The sequence below is a fragment of the Drosophila willistoni genome, chromosome 3R, assembly GCF_018902025.1.
Source record: "Drosophila willistoni isolate 14030-0811.24 chromosome 3R, UCI_dwil_1.1, whole genome shotgun sequence".
NCBI classification, from domain to species: Eukaryota; Metazoa; Arthropoda; class Insecta; order Diptera; family Drosophilidae; genus Drosophila; species Drosophila willistoni.
The window spans coordinates 31,788,067-31,808,577 of record NC_061086.1 but is presented as its reverse complement, the minus strand read 5'-3'; the positions used below and the strand labels follow the sequence as shown (position 1 = coordinate 31,808,577).

General features: G+C 39.7%; 5 protein-coding genes across 7 annotated transcripts in view; 2 read left to right on the top strand and 3 right to left on the bottom strand.

The window, feature by feature from the left end:
* Nucleotides 1–20,511, bottom strand: part of LOC6649506 — a 75,474-nt gene that overhangs the window by 18,341 nt on the left and 36,622 nt on the right. For 2 of the 3 annotated variants that reach the window (XM_047009257.1, XM_047009258.1), the window contains 6 exons: nucleotides 15,217–15,339; nucleotides 8,832–9,002; nucleotides 8,619–8,766; nucleotides 7,573–7,700; nucleotides 5,502–6,096; nucleotides 4,354–4,460 (listed from right to left, as the gene is read on the bottom strand). In XM_047009257.1, the coding sequence (XP_046865213.1) occupies nucleotides 4,354–4,460; nucleotides 5,502–6,096; nucleotides 7,573–7,700; nucleotides 8,619–8,766; nucleotides 8,832–9,002; nucleotides 15,217–15,339 (1,272 nt within the window). The remainder of the gene's footprint in view (nucleotides 1–4,353; nucleotides 4,461–5,501; nucleotides 6,097–7,572; nucleotides 7,701–8,618; nucleotides 8,767–8,831; nucleotides 9,003–15,216; nucleotides 15,340–20,511) is intronic. The other variant, XM_047009259.1, reaches the window with a different exon arrangement.
* Nucleotides 11,939–13,244, bottom strand: LOC6649504 (trimethyllysine dioxygenase, mitochondrial). Its single transcript, XM_002072177.4, has 2 exons — nucleotides 12,980–13,244; nucleotides 11,939–12,913 (listed from the first exon to the last, which is right to left on the bottom strand). The coding sequence occupies exons 1-2, from the start codon at nucleotides 13,173–13,175 to the stop codon at nucleotides 12,006–12,008; spliced, it is 1,104 nt and encodes a 367-aa protein (XP_002072213.1). The 5' UTR covers nucleotides 13,176–13,244; the 3' UTR covers nucleotides 11,939–12,005.
* Nucleotides 13,365–14,291, top strand: LOC6649503 (eukaryotic translation initiation factor 3 subunit G-2). The gene has a single exon (XM_002072176.4). The coding sequence runs from the start codon at nucleotides 13,429–13,431 to the stop codon at nucleotides 14,233–14,235; it is 807 nt and encodes a 268-aa protein (XP_002072212.1). The 5' UTR covers nucleotides 13,365–13,428; the 3' UTR covers nucleotides 14,236–14,291.
* On the bottom strand, nucleotides 15,627–16,561 carry LOC6649502. Its single transcript, XM_002072175.3, has one exon. The coding sequence runs from the start codon at nucleotides 16,452–16,454 to the stop codon at nucleotides 15,696–15,698; it is 759 nt and encodes a 252-aa protein (XP_002072211.1). The 5' UTR covers nucleotides 16,455–16,561; the 3' UTR covers nucleotides 15,627–15,695.
* LOC6649501 (serine/threonine-protein phosphatase 2A regulatory subunit B'' subunit gamma) lies at nucleotides 16,757–18,492 on the top strand. Its single transcript, XM_002072174.3, has 3 exons — nucleotides 16,757–17,821; nucleotides 17,875–18,092; nucleotides 18,160–18,492. The coding sequence occupies exons 1-3, from the start codon at nucleotides 16,820–16,822 to the stop codon at nucleotides 18,248–18,250; spliced, it is 1,311 nt and encodes a 436-aa protein (XP_002072210.1). The 5' UTR covers nucleotides 16,757–16,819; the 3' UTR covers nucleotides 18,251–18,492.

Below are 20,511 nucleotides of genomic sequence, written 5' to 3'. Positions count from 1 at the left end.
ACATGTGAAGAGAAGGAGGTGTGACATGCATAGTAAGGGAGTTTGTTGCATCAACAACGCTGCCTGCAACTTCAAAGTGGATTGTATAATATTATGGAAATATTTATTACACGCAAACACCCGACAAACTATCTATGGCTATCATGTATGCATATATACAAGACAAGTGTGTGTGAGTGAGTGTGTGTGTGCATATACATAGACCCTGGCGAGTATACATACATATATGGGCAATGGAAACGTCGTGTTCGCGCATTGCTGACAAATCGCTTTATTTGCTTTTTAGTTGTGCTTAATTAAATTTTCAAATTGAACGCTTAGATTAATTTTTATGCACCATATACACATGCCAAACCAAAGGACAAAGACAGTGGCGTGCGTTTTTAGCAAGGACTAGGAGGATTCCTACCACTATTAACCATAATTTCGCATAGCAAAAAAATACATCAGACAAATTCTTTTTACCCTACTTTTCTTTGTCAATATATTTGAGATTTAAATGCAATTCCCATGCTAAAATCTCACCTTTGACTTGTTAATTTAGTTTTTTTTTAAGGCGGAAATCTTTAGTAAATATATTTTAAAGATTTCATTAATTTCGAATAGAAAACTTGGCTTGATAGAATTCTAGTAACTGATGAACCTCAATTTCAGAAGCATTTGTCAATAATTCTAAAAATAAGATAGCTTTCAATTAGTTGAAATCTTCTTAAAACTTCCCCTTAATAAAATTATATAAAATTTAATCAAAATTTATAAACTCATAGGATTCTTATTTAGTTAAAATGCCCCTTTTAACCGTGCGCAACTGATTTATATTTTAGTTGATTTTTAGTTGGTTTTTGCTATAATAAAATGGCACTGACATTTGCTGAAATTTCAAACCCTCTAGGTCATTGAAAATGTTTATGCTCTGAGTTTTGAGAAATCCAATCAGTAATAAAAACACAGATATATATACAGATATGTATATATGAAAAATAGTTGATACCCAACGAAAATGAGAGATGGAGAGAGCTTCTACATACGTATATCTATTTATATTGTTTCGCAAAAGCCTAAAGCTGATTACATAGTATAACATATTGTCATAATTTTTAATGGTTGCTATTTGCCATTGTCCTTGATGTTGTTAATTTACTGCCCTACTACAAAAAAAAAGGAACTAAATAAGTCAAGTGTAAACAAATGGGTCGATATCGATGTGTGTGTGTGTGATGCGTGTGACATGCATAAATATTTCGCTAATATTTACAACAACTGCAATGGCAGTCCCACAGCTGTGCTAAATTTGATTGAACTGCAACAACAATAGAAAGGCATCTGCTGCCGGACGACACAAAGGCAGGTCGCAAAATTTATAACTTTTGGCTAAAAGCAGATTGCCAAACGATGCATTTTACCAACAACAATAACAAAGCGTCTATCGACGATGTCGATGATGATGATGATGAAGCTCATGATTATGTTGATGTCATTGAAGGGCAAGCGAATTTGTGGCAATAAATAATAACAACAAAAAAAAAAGTGAACAAAACTCATGACAATCAAAAGGCCAAACAATCGAGATTGAGTGTCGGTTAGCAGCAAACAAAACGAGATGCCAGATGAGACTTTTGGACCATTAACTTGCCAAGTATTGCAAGTGGATATGTACATAAGTGTATGTGGATTTCAGTGTTGGTAAATAAGCTGCATATCCCGAATGTGTTTATATGTCTGTATGTAAAATCGAAATTTATTATAATATATTTTAGAATGCCAACAAAACGAAAAAGCCAGTTAGATGCGAATTGTGCTGAATTTTGTTTGTTTGTTGAATGGAGTGAATGTTGAGGGGAGGGGGGGAACTCGGTATTTCCATGGAATGGGTCTAAAGCAAAATGCTTATTTATGGGTCTTGTGTGCATTCCATTGGAGAGTGCAAGTGTCTGTGTCAGTGTGTGCTTGTGTGTGTGTGTGTGTGCATTAGTTTAACTGCAAGTGATTGCCATGGCAGATAGCTAATGCCATGAAACGAGCTGCAAACAACAAAGTAGACAACAATGGCGTTACAGCATGTTGGTTACCCTGGCCGCCATTTGCTGCTTCATTTTGTTTGCTTTACGCTGCGCTAGCTCCTCTTGGCTTGTGTTTGTCTAATATACTTGATCCATATACAAGGAGGGTGCAAGGAGGTGATGCATGTGCATTGTGTCTAAGTGTGTGTGTGCCTTTTGGTGCAGTGCTGCAATGTGCCCTTAAATTCATCTACCTCGTTTGATACTTACTCACGCAAGTTGTTTAATTTATGGCCTGACCCCCTCTTTCATTGCTCATAACAATGCATAAATAATTAGCGATTGTGAGTCTCTGCTATGTACTAACAATCACAGTCACATATCTCTCATTATATCTTAGTGCAAGGGAATTTGCAGTTTTGCCAGCAACTGATTTAAAAGACCAAGTCATCAAATTACTATTCATTAGTTTAACTGCATCTTTATTTCATTGAACAAAACTTCCTAAGTGATTTAACCAAAAAATTCATAAAATGTACGATTTCTAATAAATAAAATTTAAAATTCCGCATTTAATTTTTTGTTGGAATAATAAATTAAAAAGCTAACATAAAAGATTTTGTATTTGTTGAATATTGTTAACGAATCCATCTTCATATTATGAGCAACATTTAAATGGTAAAACAATCTAAAGAAAATAATAAAAAATGTTTTACATTACAAGATAAAATAAATGAAAACCAGAGGGCCGGGGCTAACTTTGACCGCGTCAAAGTTTGCATACCCTTGCAAGTTTTTTGTGTAAAAGGTATAATATTTGCGAAAGAACGGCTTAGGAAATAACGAACATATTGATCAAAGTCACTGTTCACAACCGATTGTTCCTATGGGAGCTATATGATATAGTCGCCCGATCTTAATCAAATTTGGCACAGTCATTAATAGTTATGCTAAACTGAGAAATATAAATTTTTATGACAATTGCTTCAAAAGTAACGAAGTAATTGACAAAAGTCACTGTTTTCGAAAAATCGTTCCTATGGGAGCTATATGATATAGTCACCCGATCTTGATCAAATTTTGCATAGTCGTTTATATGTGTAATTAACTCACCAATATTAAATTTCACGACAATAGCTCAAAAAATAACGAAGTTATTAAGAAAAGTCACTGTTCGTGACTTTGGCGTTTGTATGGGAGCTATATGATATAGTGATCCGATCCGGCTGAATCCGAGATATACAACGCCTGCAGTATATACAAGCCTACATGCAAAATTTCAGCTCTGTAGCTCTTACGGTCTAGGAGGAGTTTGCGTTGATCCAGACGGACGGACAGACGGACAGACGGACATGGCTATTTGAACTCGTCTCGTCGTGCTGATCAAGAATATATATACTTTATATGGTCGGAGATGCTTCCTTCTATGCGTTGCACACTTCTGACCAAAATTAATATACCCTTTTTGCAAGGGTATAATTAAAGGGGGGTTTCTACCTTGTGGAAGTCCTACAGGGCGCAAAAATTAACCAATCGCTATGAAATTTTTTACACATGTTCTTTAAGATATTGTTCAGCGCTGGTAGTAGAATTGGCCAAATATTGGAAATTGTTAATTTAAAAAATTAATTAGTAACGAAAAATAGGCAAAAAATAAATTTTTTCTAAGAAAGCTCATAAGTTTTTTATTTTTTATCCTTTTTTCCCAATTCTACTACCAGAGCTGCGGATAAATGTCTTGATTAAGAAAAAAATTTTCATTTTCTGGTTCAGACTTTTTTTTGCGAACGGTAGGACTTCCATAAGGACGAAATGGGGATGCCTTTGGAAAATTTCGCCCACCTCCCCCTTTTCACGGATCGCCGAAAAAAAAAAATTTTATACATAGAATAAAGTTTTCCCAACAACTGTGGAAAATTTCATTCCTTGATTTATTATACTTTTCTCAAAAAAAATTCTTACTTAAAAGCGCCTTTTCCGCCCAACAAGGTAGAAACCCCCTTAAAGTCAGAAATATATATATGTAGTTTGAGATAATTCTACCTATTAAATTTTGTATCGTTTAACTTTCACCTTCCCATTAAGATTTCTTTAAGCAATCTCATTGTTATTTATTAAGTGCCTAATGGTAGTCATCTGAGAGTATTAGAATTTATCCAAATTAAAACTTATCAACTATCAAAATACACCGGATCTATACGAACTAAGAGTGAAAGAAACTCATAGACTTTCAGACGGATAGATGAACGCATTGATTGTCATATGCATAAATGTTTGAAATATCAAAAGTCATAAACTAGCCTGTCTAAACCATATATATTTTCGGATGATAAAAGGTTGAGGACTCACTTACCTCTTTCGTCCATGTCCATGGTGGGTCCTGTATAGGTGCGGTGGGTAATATCGCTGCCGGTGATCAAATCACCGAGTAATGTGCTTTTGTGAGTTTTAGTGCCAGTGCTAAATAAATTTTCCAATACAATATTAAGTGCATATTACGATTGAGTGCATATGTGAAAAAGACAAACAGAGAGTGCAGATAATTAGATTAATAAACACACGCACACAAACACACACACACACACAATTACTGTATGTGTGTGTTTGTTTGTTTGTGTTTGTAAGTGCAAGTGCATTGTTTGTTTGCATAAGATACATTTTGTAAATTACATAACTTTTGTTTATTCAAAAGGGGGGAAATGGCTTAAAGTTGGCCCTAATCGGCTTAAGGCATTACAGACATACATATGTATGTATGTATGTAAACAGGGCAATTACCAGTACATATTAAGGCAGACTGAGGATTTTGCAGCTAACTAGTTGACTTTTCACTTCCGTTCCACACAAATGACAGCGACAAGAAGATGCAAACTATATTTGCTGATGCTACTGCCATAGCTTCTGGCATTATAAATTAATTTCACTGGGACAGGCCAGTGACAGGGAGAGAATGGATGAGAGAGAGCGAGACAGGAGACAGCAAGACATGAATATTTATTAAGTTGAAATGCATTAAAATCAGATTAAATAAATGCTCTACAAGTGGCCCAGGGAATGGCCCAAAGAGTATTGTAGGAGCAAAATAAATCGCTTGTCTATTTGCTGTTGCCAACTGCTGATGCTTAACGTTGTTGTTGTTGTTGTTGTTGTTGCTGTTGTTGATTTGCTCAACTCCTGTGTTAGACTTATTCATTAGTTGGCTCTTTAACCGGAAATTGTGGCATACCAGAAGTGAGTCAATTATTTTAAAAGCTTTTTGCATAAAGTTTTCAGCTTGAGTTTTAAGTTTGAGTTAATGAAAGTCTAGAATGGGTAGGTGGATGGATAACTATATATACATATATGTATATGTATCTTTGTCTGCGTGTGGGTGAAAACTTTGTTAAAAGTTCAAGTGCTGCCAGTAGAAGTAGAAGAGTAAGAAGAAGCCAACTAAAGCCTTAAGCCTAATCAAGCCAAGTTTTTAAACTCGACCTGGCCGAGTTCAACTCTATTGCATACTTAGGAGCGCTGGGAATTGTGGGTATGGGTGCCACGGTCGATGCCATCAAATGCTCGTGCTCGTGCTCGCCATGCGCATAATAGGTATGTGTATGCTGGTGGTTATGCTGATGCGGTCCTGCATCAACGACCACGACCACATCATCGACAACACGCCCGCGTTCCAAGTCATCTGCATGCGTTTGCTTCTTGTGATGCGGGCTGGCCACCTCAACAACGACATCATCATCCTCCGAGGTATGCGGACTATGCGAGGCCAGTACCAATGGATTATTAATACCCCACGAGGGTGGATGCAGGTAATGCGGGTAATTTGAATAAATTTCCGCTCGTATGCGGTCATCATAGTCATCATCATCATCATCATCATCGTCATCATCATCATCTGCATCTTCGTCATCCTTTTCGGCCTCATTCTCCTCAACATTTTCAGGACCAGCCACATTGTTGGGCTCATCGTGATACTCAATGTTGTTGGACAGCATAATGGCCGTGGTATTCTTCTGTTTCTGTTTCTGCTTCGGTTTCAACTTTGGCTTTGCTTTCTGCTTTTGTTTCAATTTGGGCAAACCATTGGGGAAAAATATTAGTCTATCTGCAAAGAGTCAAATGGTACCAGGAGCGGGACGAAGGAGGGACACATGCATGCATGGTGGTGGTGGTGCAGCAGAAATTGGAGTGAAGAAGAAAAAAAAGAACAGTTTAGTGCCAAAGAGGTGCAAATTGTTGCTATGTATATGGGGTAAAGGCAGGTGTACATATGTGCGTAACATTTAATTAGTGCAATTAGTGGACGCGAGTGCAGATACCCTGGGGTTAGCATGTGTGTGTACGTATGTGTGTGTGGGTGTGTTTGTGTGGGTGTTAAAGGTGTGGCAGAGGGATTATGTTGTTATTGTTTTTTAGCAATGAAACCCGAAGCGTTTAAAACCGACTGAGAGCTAATAGGACCAAAACCCACCACTTAATATGTAACCTAACTGTGAGATAAATATAGATAGAGTACAGTGTGTTAGAGAGTTAGAATTAGAAGAAGCATTAGATAGAGTTAGAGAGAGACAGCGAGATAGAGTTAGTTAGTACAGTTTGGGTATTTGGTTTATTGTTTAATTTTTGAAAGTGTGGGCAGTGCAATTTCAATATCAATCTAAAGCATAAACTCATTTGGGTGGCAGATTACTTAGCTTTGGTGACAATTGGCCTACTACCTTATTTTATTGGTGAATGGGTCTACAACATACTTGGATAGTTTGTTGATAGTGAGCGAGAGAGTTAGATAGAGATATGTATAAGTAGAGAGAGAGAGAGAGAGAGAGACAGAGCGGTGACAGTAAACACTTTAGCTTTTGATTTACATTTAATTGGTATTAGATACGAATAGGTAATTGGTGGTGATTGTTACGATACTGAGCATAGCTAATAGATATATTCATATAGATATATATATGTATATGTATGTAATTATATGTTAGATATAGAGGCATATCGATTATAGTTTACTGATCGCAAAACATGGGAGTTCTCAATAAGTTTTGGTTGTTGGGTTTTATTTTTTTATAGGTAAATTTTTTTCTAGTTGATGCAGAAGCGTGCGATTTTAGTTTGTCATATTTTTTTAAGGTTACTTAATTTGTTAGGCTAGTTTCAGTTTTTTTTTTTTGGTTGAGCGTTTTACAAATTACTAAACCATAAGAGTACGAAAATCAGAATTTAAAGAGATCAACACAAAGAAAAAGAAACTTCAGATAGGATAGATAAGAATTTATCAAGTTCAAGAGACATAAGAATTTAAGAAACTCAATTGAAAATAATAAAACAAGAATTTACACAATATTTTCGACAAACTTGTGTAGTTAGTTGTAGTTATTAGACGCGAATCAAATAGATTTTAAAGTTAGAAAATAGAAGTAAACGGTGTTGCTGCTTTTTTTTTTTCTTGATTATGTTGATTGATGGTAGCTGTTTTTTTTTTTTGTTTGTTTGTTTCTCTTTTGTGGTAGCTGTTGTTCTTGAGGTTCTTGTTGTTGTTGTTGTTGTTATTGTTGACATTCGATCACTTGACGAAACTTACCCACACACGGATTGTGATTAACAATATTAAATATACGATCACAGCGTTTTTTCATATGATTATTTGGACAGATACAACCAAACATGGGCGAGAGCCGTAAATTAGTCCAAGAATCATGGCAGGCATCTCTGAAATAAGTAAAAGTAGTAACTAAAATTAGTTCCACTACAAAAAATTTGAAGCCAAGCTAATTGAATACACAAAATGCAAGGGTTTTATAGGCCTTTATACCCTCACAGTGGGTTCTACCCTCAATTCAACTTGCCACTCACTTCCCATGCCATGGGATGACTTCCGTTTTGGCGCAAGCAAACTTTCCAATTGGCAATTACATCAAAAATGCATACATACGGCATTGCAATTAATATTTTATCGCAGTTCTGGTCGACTCCTTCTTATTCTTCCGTGAGCGTGTGTGCATAGTCGGATGCGTGTTGAAAGTTTTTTGGCGGCGATATAGAAACTTAAACTCGAGTTTACCAAACCTCTAGCACTAACCTACAGCAACAGCTCCACCATCACCGCAGAAAGTCATTTCGAGTTATTAAAACATTCAGAACGTTTGTATTCGAGTGTATCGACCCGACTACCACGCAAGCAACTGGGACATCAGCGTCAGTAAGGATATGTGAAGGCAGCAGGAAGCGTACGAAAAGACGCCAACAAGACAGGAAGTTTCATTCCACCAGCAATACACCTGTGTGTGTGTGTGTGTGTGTGCTGTGTTTTTTCTGCCAATAAAATCGAATATCGAAATTGAATGTTGCGCCTCAGTGTGTTCTCAGTGTGCTTGTGCGTGTGGCAAATGGGGCAGGTGGGGCATGGACACGGTAAAAACTGGTTGGCAATGCAATTTCCAATTGCCGTTAACTGTTATGTGTGGCAAAAGCCAAATCAATTTTCTTATTAAGCCCAATGCGGTTTAATTGATTTTCATTTGCTGCTCCTCTTCTTATTTTGCTTTTTTCTTTCTTATGCTCAACTCTTTTAATTAGACAAGTTTAAAACTTGTTGTTAACGTTAATAGTAATACTAATGCTGCTCACCTGTTTTCCATTTTGCATTTATTGTCGCGCACTTTACAATGGGTTTTGAAATCCTCGAAAAGTTTTAGACATTTGCGTTCCTGCTGACACACGGAAAGCGCATGATTACAGGTGGGTAACGCATCTATTGGATACGGATCCTTTTCGGCTGTAAAAAAATTGCCAAAAAATGGTTGTTTTAATTCTCTAGAGATTTGAGATTATATTGCTTACCCTTTTTGAGGACAAATCCGCAGGGATGATCGAAGAGAAAGTCGCGAAAATGATTGCAATCGGGATCCATGCCAGGCTCTTTGCACAGGCAAGTTGGTCGAAAGAATTGAAAGGCCTGAAGTGTCCGCAAGGCTGCCTGACACTTTGTTACCGTCACTGTGCTGCAGGACACTGCAAAAAGATGAAGAAAAAAGAAAAACAAACGTGTTGAGGGACCGACTGGCTGGTTGTGTTATGCTTAATGATCTATAAATGGCAGCAATGCTTAAACTTTGACATTTTGCTTGTCCCAAATACTACTGAAACTCACATCGATTACCAAAGTTGTGGCCCTTGACAGTTGTTATAAATGGCAGCCAGACAACGACAACGACAACGATATCCACAATGGACATTGGTAGCTACCAACTACGAACTATAAAGCAGACACATGTCATAATAAGAGCCTGGACACACCAACAACAACAACAACAACTACATACATACATACATACATATATGAATAATTGAGTCTTCCAAACAAAATGGTCGATTTAAGCGGCCAATGAAGCGAATCATGGGCTACACAGAAACGATGACGACGATAACAACAACAACAAGAGCAAACAACGACGAGTTCCGATAATATTTTATAACATAATAAATTATGTTTCATTTCGCAAATACACACACACACACACCGATTCATGTGTGACAGCTTATTGGAGCATATGACAACCAAACTACTACAACACAAAAGGCAAACATCTGTTGGCCATCTATTGTCCTCTTGGCCATAAAACATAAGCCCTACTAATAAACTCCACACAGACACGCTCACACACACACACAAAACTCGGCTCGTCATAAGCCGTAAAATCGCCAAAAAGCAAAGCAAACACACACACAGAAACTGGACAATGGAGGTCCAATGTGGTGATGGTGAAGGGTGAGACAAAACGGTTGGCCACACCAACCCAAAACCAACACCAACACCAACAACAACACATGTTGTTCACGTCACTCATACGACCCATTGAACGAAAACGAACCGACCCCTAGCCCGGACATGATTATTTGCTAGTTGAACATAAAGTTGCTTCCGTCTACGCAACAAGTGACATTTTTCACATGCATTCATCATTTTTATGCCACTCGGACACAGTTTTTGGTTGTTTTTTTAGGCCAGGTTTTTGGGTTATGGTTTACGATTATGTTTATGCTTTCTCTTCTTTTTTTGTCCTTCTCCCCATTACATACATATATGTATGTGTAATCTACCCTTCATCGTGTAATAGAGCTTATTAAATTTGTCATCATATGGGTAATTGATAGATGCATTTGAAATTCTATAAATTAAGTGTGATTGCTTACATTTAAAAATCATTTAAATATTAAACAAATTAAGAACATTCTACAATCACTTCAGACAAGTGTAGTGTCTATAAAATAGATTAAATTAGTTTATAGTTTAAATTGCAGCTCTTAAAGTCATGCAGATATAGTTATAATGGTAAAGAACTAGTCTAGAACTAGATTAGATCTTTCGTCTAGAAATCTTCCTTCCTTTCAGCAAAAGAATTCTTATACCTCACAAATTATTCTTTACATTTAAATAACTAAAACTTGAAGTACAAGGTATCTCATAGTCGGAGCCTGTGGCCTGTGGTGAAGCAATTTCTATTATGGATCGTGATCTCAATTATGCCACTCTCATTGGCATCCATGAAAATAGCCTTTCCCCTGTGTGAATTTTGTCTTTATCCAAGTCTAGTCCTTTTTGAAGTTCTAGTGCATTTAGGTTTCTGACTCTGATTTTCTCATCGCCTGATAGTTGGTCATAAAAAAAAAAGCCAAGGCAAGTGGTTTTTATGCTTCGTCGCCATTCAACTGACGCCATTTGTTGTTGTGTTGTTATTGTTGTTGCTGGTGCTGCTGCCTTTTCTGCCATTGCCCTTGGCTTTTACTGTTATTGTTAAGTCCTCAATTCGTTTTTATTCGAAACGCGTTTCCGGTTGTTGAGTTGGTCGCTGAATTGGTTCAATGATTCCTTTGTCGTTGTTGTTGTTGTTGTCCCGTATTTTTATTTGATTTTATTTTCTTATTTGTTTTGCCTGCCGCCTTACAATATATGTATATTTATTTCGTTTTATATATATATATATATTTGTTATAGGGGGAGAAGCAGTTTTATTATTGGCCATTTAGGCTGCTAGGTCATTCAGTTAGTGGAAGCTATTCAAAGAAATATAAATTATGATCAAACATATTAATTAATATGGCGTTTGCCAAGTCTCCACAGTTGTCAACGTTGCCCCCACCCACCCCCTTGTGTGCTCTCTTTGTGTATGTGAAATATTTGCCCAGACTTCCTGCCCAACAGCCATTGGCGGCGTTCTTGAAGGCAACAATATGGCGGCTCTTTGTGTCCATATTAAACAGGCGTGTGCATTATGCACTGTCCGTGTGTGTGTGTGTGTGTGTATGTGTGTGTGTGCGCGCTTGTTGATTTTATTGAACCATCGGCAAGTGCTCAAAGTGGAGGCATGCCGAAAAGTTTGCCATGCAAAGGCACGAATGCAGCATCTGCCAAAGAAAAAATGTTGATTTATCGCCCAATTGGGAGGGGCCCGGGAGAAAGGTGGGTGGGTGAGTGGTGGCCAGACACACTGCTTTTAAAGGCTTTTCCAGTGCTGGTCGTGCCTGAGCATATGAGCAAAGAAGATGGCCAAAAACAACAACAACAACTGTAACATACAAACAGCAAGAAAAAAAAGAGACAAAAAACCTGCATAAAATGCAATTATCATAAATATTCAGACAGCGTTCTTTCGCCTTTTGCCGGCTTTAAGTTTACCGTATCTGAGCGTGTATATTGTACATACATATATTTGGAGGACATTTAAAGGACACGGCGACAGCCATTAAGTGGAACAACAAAAGTAATTTCAGTTTTTAAATGAAAAAGTTCAGAGTGCGTTGGTTTATGCCCAACACACACACACACACACATGACCATAAAAACAAATGCCAAATGATTTTTGTTGCTTATTTCCCATTTTGTGTGCGTTTCTAACAACAACAACAAAAAGAGAAAACACAACAAAAATTTTGACTCTGGATAACAATTGTAATCGTAACATTTTATTTGCAATCGGAAGAGTAGGAGGTGGAGGTGGAGGTCAGGTCATGGATCTACTCAATGATACCCAGGACACGAGCTTTGCTGAGAAAATCTGTACGCTGCACATAAGCTCCGGTCATAGTGCGACGACCTGTGTAGGCCTCACGCCCATGGAGCACTCGCCAATTGTCGAATAGCACAATTGTGCCTGGAAGTAATTTAAGATTCCATTGATGCTCGCTATCGCGCACAATTTCCAAGAGCAACCGAAGACTAGCATAAAAGTCAGCCATTTCCGATTGGGGTAGAGTGTTAAAAACCGCACGATCGTATACATTAAGTCGCAATTGAATCAATTCACCAGTGAAAGGATCAAGTTGTATTATTGGAGCCATATGGAAATGATGTTCACCCTCTTCGATATACTCTCCAGGCACCAGAACTCGACTGAGCAGATCAAAGGCAGCGGGATGGCGACGACGTAACTCATGAACCACATACAAGCCATCGACAAAAAAGTTCTCCCCGCCATCTCCGCCCGAATGTTCGATGCAGTGGAGCGCCTGAAGGCCAGCAGCATCACAGAAATACGTATTGTCTGTGTGTGAGCCCAAATAAAGCTTGGTATACGCTGTATCCGCATGATCTTTCTTATCACTGAACGTCCACATCTCGCCAAAGAAGGTTTTCATCAGGGGAAACAAACGGCGCAGAGCCAATTCTGTCATTGTGGGATTGGGGGCAACATCATCGATGAATACAATGCCATAGCGAATGAGGGATGTTATCACTGACTTCACCTCTTCATCACTGGTCACCAGTTGGGGGAGCGAATAGCGTAGGTGACGCTCATTCTGCAAGATAATGCTACGATTCCATGCCGTTAAACTTGTCGATTCTGACCTACGGCTTATCACTTGCTCCCGCTGAGATGCGAATATGAAATCAAAGTCATAGCTGGACAAATGACCATCGCTCCCTGCAGTGTTAATAAGATATTTGTGATTAGATTAGCCGCAAGAATTCCATCATTTAGTTAACTTACACTCGACTTCAAGTTTATCCGTTTTGTAGCAATAGTTTTGACTCAAAGCGTGGACATTGGCTGGCAAATCCAGGAGATCGAAGCGGCGTTGATTTGTCTCCAGATTCAAACATTCACCGCATCGGCAGTGATCCCGAAGCCAAAATTGGTTTACCTCTAGACTCTGTCCAGTCGGCGGATGCTTTAAATTCAACATCTTAATCAGGCAGATGAGAGGCGACTGATTTAGTAGAAGGCATAATCTCAGCCAAAGTAAAATCGCAGCGTTTTCTTATCACTGCGAGTTGATTATATACATATATCAATAATACTGGGGCCAAGTGACCGATTGTTGATTTTTGAAACCAAGCAAACATTGAGATTACTTTCTAATGGAATTTTACTGTACTCTCTTTTTTTTTGGTTTGGCATTCAGTTATTTATAGAAATTCAGAGAGCAAAGCATCGCCATGAAACCTATAAAAACTTCCTGGGCAGATGAGGTAGAGGCCGACTATGTGGATGGATTGCCGCCAGCCAAGGAGTATATCGAAGGTGAATATAAATACGTAACCGAGTACAAATACAACGAGGATGGCAAGAAGATAAAGGTGGTCCGCACTTTTAAGATAAAAAAACAAGTAGTATCAAAGGCGGTGGCCAAGCGTCGTAACTGGGTGAAGTTTGGAGAATCCAGTTCCGATAAACCGGGTCCGAATTCACAGACCACCATGGCGGCCGAGGAGATCTTTATGCTTTTCATGGGCTCCAAGGAGTTCGAGCAGACCAACGAATTGCAAATCGATCCTGGCAAGAATATAGCCAAGTGCAGAATTTGCAATGGCGAACATTGGTCCGTGAACTGCCCTTATAAGGGCACAGCAATGGATAGCAAAACGATGATGGAGAATAAGGCAACTGCCGCTGCAGCAGCTGTCGGTGATCCCAAGTCTGGAAAGTATGTGCCACCCTTTCTGAAGGAAGGAGGCGCCAGTGGCAAGCCATGGGCTCGTGAACGTGACGATTCCTCGGCAGTTCGCATCTCAAATCTCTCGGAATCCATGACGGAGGTAGATCTGGAAGAGCTGGTAAAGAAAATTGGACCACACACCAAAATGTATTTGGCACGCGAAAAGAACACCGGTCTTTGCAAGGGATTCGCCTATGTGCACTTCAAGTTCCGTCAGGATGCAGCTGCTGCCATCGAGATACTCAATGGTCATGGTTATGATCATTTAATACTTTGCGTGGAGTGGTCCAAGCCGCAGAATCAATAAAATAAGAATGAATAAACATATGAGGGCTTTTTTCCTCTTTGAATTGACTACTTTAATCCGCTTAGGCTATGCTTTAAATTGGATAGTCTTACACATTCACAAAGAAAAATTCCCAGGTAGAGGTCGGCGGAGCCTGAGAAATGCCACAAGATGTCGGCTGGACAGGCTTTAGCATTAAAAATTAAATATGAGAAAGGACTTATGCACACGGCAGCAGCTAGAGAAAAGGCGGCGGCTGAGTTGACGATGGAATAGTGCGCGCAAAAACCATCTTAGACACACATTTTGAATGAGGAGTTGGGCGGCGGTCATGTGATCAAAGTGAAAAAAGCAAAGAACAAAAGAAAAATCATTCCTCCTACTGCTGTATGGGTGGGTGGGTGGTTGAGATGGCTTTAGCTAAAGCAAAGTCTAAAACAAATTACTGAATAATTTATAAATTAACTTTTTCGTCGGCCTGCCCTGTCCTGGCCTGGCCTGCCATTGTTTGAGAGTATGAGAATGAAAGAATGGCGACGACCCACTTGCTACGTGGTTCTTGGTTTATTTTTTGCACCTCCAGGTCATGTGCTCCACTCTTAGGGAAAGGTAGAGGAAAGCAGGCCATCGACTCGACTGGCTGGCTGGTGTCGCTCTCTAGGGCATTTGAATATTCAAATGGCGTTTGCTTGCGTTTCGTGGTCCCGTTCGTCGTATGTTGCGCTTTAAGTGTACATACTACGTTATTTACTGTTTTATTGCACGCGCTCACAAAAACAGTTGAAATAATTACACAGTTGTCGAAACAACACAAACACTGGAAAAACAAATTCACAAAAATCCCGTAACTAACGAAAATTAATTCTCAAATGACCACATAATCAGCATCGAACGAAACCAAAACCAAAATACTCGAGAGCTAGACAAACTCTTGAAACTGGCACAAAAATATTGAAGACTTTGTGTAAATATTTTTCTATTTTCGTGTCTTTATTTGTTTACCTGGTATGGGTCCGCAGACACGGGGAATAATTTCCAAAATGGCCGAACATGATGGATCCTCGAAGCACAGCTGACGGGCCAGAATGCAATTGAGAATGGCCACAACACCTTTGATGGTGGAACCTGAAAATACAATAGAAACAATGTTTTATTAAGGGTCTAAAATACGTTCTCTTTTATTTTAAATATTAATATTGAAAACAAATGAACGATTTAATATTGTGCATTAATTTTGGAATTATTAAAACCGTTACTTATCGATTTGGTGCTTAATAGATTATCGATTTTGAGTTCCTTATCGATATGTGAAATCGCTATTCGAATTGTGTAGTGGGTAACATTTGAAACTTTAACCAACCGCGTGGGAGTTAGAATTTTTCCAGCCCTGCTCATGATATAAATATTTACTGTTAAGCATCCTAATCATTTTATTTTGTTTAATTTCATTATTCATAATTATTACAAAAAAGTCTATATGCTTATTTGAAAAGGTGGCTTGGGCAACGGGCCCAATGATTAGGATCTTTGTACTCCACTAGGCTGGTTAGATCAAAACCAGCTGGCACGACAGTTGGAGCCTTGATACCAAGCTTCTTTGACATTTCCTTAGACACATCCTTAACAACGGGCATGTCCTCAAACGGGGACACATATGGCTCTGTAGGCTCGTCGTCTTGGCGCGTCATCGTGTGAGGGAAACGAGGATCGACTGGGCTAAGAAACAGATCCTTATTGAGAATGCCCTTGTTTCGTTCCTCTAGCTCTTGTTGTTGTTCGTTATTGCCCTCTTTCTTCAAGTTACATTGCAATTTATAGAGGGGTGAATATTGCTTCTGCTGATGAGCTTCAGCCCACTTCTTAGTAAAATTGTACTTGTCAATTGCTTCGGTGCTTATATACGGATTGTTCATGTCGAAGAGATCCACGTCGGGCTGATTTTTGCTCTTTAATGGAGGCACTGATCGGGGATCGTTTACATTGAATTGATGGTAGTCCCTCGGCGGCAAGTCTTCATCTAAAGTCAAATTGCTCACATCAAGCTGCTCGTCCACTGGGTGCTCTAGGTTTGGCGCCATCGCGTTCTCAGTAAAATCTTCATCTGGCAGAGACTCATTGCTGCGCGAAGATTTTAAGGAACTCAGAGAGCTGCCTAGACAATTCGATGAGTCCACACTTTCATTGAACGAGTAGAACGATTCAATGTCGTCATCGTCGGAAACCGCATCGCTGGAACTCATTTTATTAACTTTAAAATGATGAATCTGGCTTTCCTTATAATTTTTACACCTGTTAGCTTTTTCGCGGTAGCTTTTTGCCGTAAATTCGTGCCCTCTCGCCGTAAATTCGTGCCCTCTCGCCGTAAATTTTTGCCCTCTCGCCGTAAATTTTTGCCCTCTCGCAAAGCTATCGCTAAGCATTCGATTAGTTATCGAACACTAGCAGCGATTTCGATAGCATATGTACCTGCGACAAGTAACTGCTACACCGATATCGCCCACCACTATCACTGATCACAGCAACAGGGAAAGAGCGAGAGAGAAAGAGTAATAAGGGCAGGTTATTATTTGTTTACTTTTTCGTTTTGTTGCAAGTGCTAAAATAAATGGAGCTTGATCCTGATATTGTAAAAGAATTCGAGGGCCTACAGGTTTCTACTCGCCAAATAAGTGCCGAAGAATTGGCCAATTTTGATGAGAACGCCCCACTGCGTCCACGAGAGGAGCTGAAGCACCCGACCTACAGTCACATTCCCAAATTCTACCACGGACATGTTGAGGATCCACTGCGGCAGAGTCTCCGAAAGGAGGCTCATTCTCTCTTCCTGCAGCAAAAGTCCCAGGAATTACTAGACAACGACGATCTAAATGAATTGTGGAGTATTCTCGAGAGGCATGTCACAAAGACAACTCCAATGAGCCAGCAGCTGGTTGATTATGATGATTACCTAAAAGTGTTGAGTGAAATTAGTGACAAGTGTCGCAAATATTTGACTTCACGGCTATTTGCCAAACTGCTCTGCGGCTCAGCATATCCTGGAAAGGTGGAAATTGCATCCATTTTCAACTACACAATGCGCAAGGTGTGGCTGATGCAGGGACGGATTGGACTCTCCTTTTACGATGAAATAGGCCAAGGTTATCTACGCGAAATCGACATGGAGAACTACATTATAGACATAATACCGACTCTGGCTCAGATCCGCGACTGTGTGCAGCCATCGTTTCAAAGTTTCTATGTGTGTACAGTGGTAAAGAAGTTCTTTTTCTTCCTCGACTCGCTGCATACAGGTCGCATAAGGATACGGGATGTCCTGGCCTCGGGCCTGCTTACCGAGCTGCTTGATCTGCGTGATGAGGCCAATCCTAAAGAACCCCAGGAATACAATTGGTTCTCCATGCCCGCAGTTCTCACTGTTTATGGAAACTATCTCAATTTGGACAAGGACCACAATGGCATGCTTAGTAAAAAGGAGCTAGCTGCCTATGGTTCAGGAACACTTACATCAGTGTTTCTTGATCGTGTGTTCGAGGAGTGTCGCACATACGACGGAGAAATGGACTACAAAACATTCTTGGACTTTGTCCTCGCTCTGGACAATCGTCAGGTATGGCTTGTCTTATGCCATAATTCGGATTGATCATTTAACCATTCTCTTAGACTCCCCAAGCCCTGCACTATCTCTTTCGCATTCTGGATGTTCAGCATACGGGCTACCTCACTGCCCAGACACTTCATTTCTTTTTCAAGGGCATACAGGAGCAATTGAGAGCTCTGAATGCAGAAGCTGTTAACTTTGAGGATATCAAGGATGAAATATTCGATATGGTCAAATCAAAAGATCCCTGCAAAATTACCCTACAGGATTTAATTAACTGGTGGGTCCAACATTTAAATCAACCACATACTAGAAGCAAACTCAAAATGTTATTACTCCATTTGCAGTGGTCAAGCCGAGACAGTGGTGTCTATACTAATTGAATTCCACAAATTCTGGGCTTATGAAAACCGTGAGGATAATCCACAGAATGTTTAAAGAACCTGAAGTAATATAAGCTAAGTGGAAGATTGTGCCAGGCACGTTTTATTTAATTTTTTAAAATTTACTGTAGTCAATCCACCAGGATTTTCAATTTTCAAAACAAGTTTAGGCCATCATTTAAATCCAATAAGACTGAACGATCTAAGTAGAATATAAAGAATTGCATAATTCGTCTTCTTTACGTACAAATCTCTTAATTCAATAAGATTGATCTATTAAATACGGTATTAATTTGATATTTGATTAATTTTCATTATAATTCATAATGATGCCATCAACTAAAGTAAACTGCTGGCCATAATAGTGCATAGAATCTTTAAATTCAAATGCGAAATAATAATTTGCAAAATGTTGGAGAGAGAGAGAGAGAAAGACTCTCACTAGGCAGTGGTTTATAAAACATTCATTTCAATTTCATTTCATTATGTAAAAATGAACCGAGTCATTCGGACAGATAGACAGACGGACGGACAGTCAGTCGTAAAACGGCCACCGGCAAACAGCAGCCGGCAACTGAAGAGTCATCCAGAGGACTCCCACTTGCCAGAAGGCAGGCTGCTGTCCATCTAAGCAGACAACTTTATAGCATTTCCCTTCTTTCATGGCACTGAGAGACGTCAACCCCATGCTTTTCTCTGCATCTCTCTCTCTCTCTCTGTCTCTCGCCTTCCGGCGGATGGCCAGTAAAAGTTGTTTCTGTTTCCCCAGCGCTCATTAACGAAATGGCCGCTTGCATATTGCAAATGCAGTAGCTGAAACTGGAATAGATACAGAAACAGAAACAGAAACTGGAATGCCTTGAAAAATTCACGGATTGTGTGCGGTGAGGGCGGTAAAACAGCAGGAAGTGGCCTACTGCCAGCATTACTCAGCGGCAGTAAAAACTTTTCGTGGGCGCCACTCGGATTGTTTGCCGGAAATACAAACTAAACAAAATGCAAGCGAAAATTTCACAAGCAACGAAGGAAGGAAGGAAGAACAACGAATGGTCGAGAATTTTGGATTGTCGTTGAACCTTAAAGTGTTTTATTGGGTGCCTCCATTTTCGGTGGCAATGCTGTTTAGAGTGTATTGCACTGAGAGATTCCTGATGACAGCCAAGAAATTATCAGCGTCAGCTGGCCAACACAAATTGCCAGTGCTCGAGCTCTGGCTAAAGCCCAATCCAGCCCCATGCGACCCATTCGGAATCACTTAAAAACACAAATCAAGCAAAAGTTGAAAACACAATAACAATTGTTTTGGGACACACCATAAATTTGCATGCCAACCAGAGAAATGCTGGAGCACATAGAACAAAACAAAAGAAACAAACAAAAAAACACAAAAAAAGCCCAGCTGAAACACACAAAAAATAGGCACATAAATATGAGAAGGACCTCCCAACCACCGATGAGTCGACGTCCTAGACGACGACGACAACTAGAACAATTCGTTTGTGTCACAATCAGATTCGGCACAGGCAAAAGGAACGGGCACAAAAATGTTCGCATTTCGCGTTTCGCGTTCGCATGTTGCCGCCATGTTTCATGAATTATTTCCAGAAACCCAGTTCAAAAATACAAAAATACAAAAAAAAAGTTCTCGACCAAAAACTTTGACTTGCCCCTCCAAACAAAAAAAAAAAAAGGGAAGGGAAGACATTGACTGGGAGCTGGTGAATTGTAACTGCTAACTGGCCACTGTTTTGTAGGATCCGCTGCTCCTGGAGGCTAGCCGCTTGTTTGCGTTTGACTCAGGCGGCGCATTTTTCGATTACCATTTTGCCTGCTTACACTCAGTCCCAGTGGGTGGTTGGGTGGCAGTTGGTGGTTGGTGAGTGGGTAAATTTCGCTCCTTACTTCAATGTTTCGCATTTTCTGCAACTTCGTTTGCCCTTCGCTGCTGCTGCTGTTACTGCTGCTTCAATTTCAATTGTGTGCCGTGGGCGCCCGCTCAACTCTGGAGCACTCTGGTGCAGGCTTTAATAAATTATGGCCATCCTGGGGGGTGGTGTTGTTGTTGTTGTTGCAGCTGCCTCTGCATGCCACTTCGAAAAAGTTAATACAACAAATGCGATTCACAACAGCAACAATAACAATGACCGCATTACGAGTTCGCAAAGCCAAGTTGTTGTCGGCGGCAGCGGCAACGGCAACAGCAACAGCAACGGTGACGGCAGTAATAGCAGTACCAACATCAACAACATGGTCGAGAAATGGCAGCTTTACAACTTCCGGCAGGCAAGGCGTACCACACCACCAACAGAACGAAAT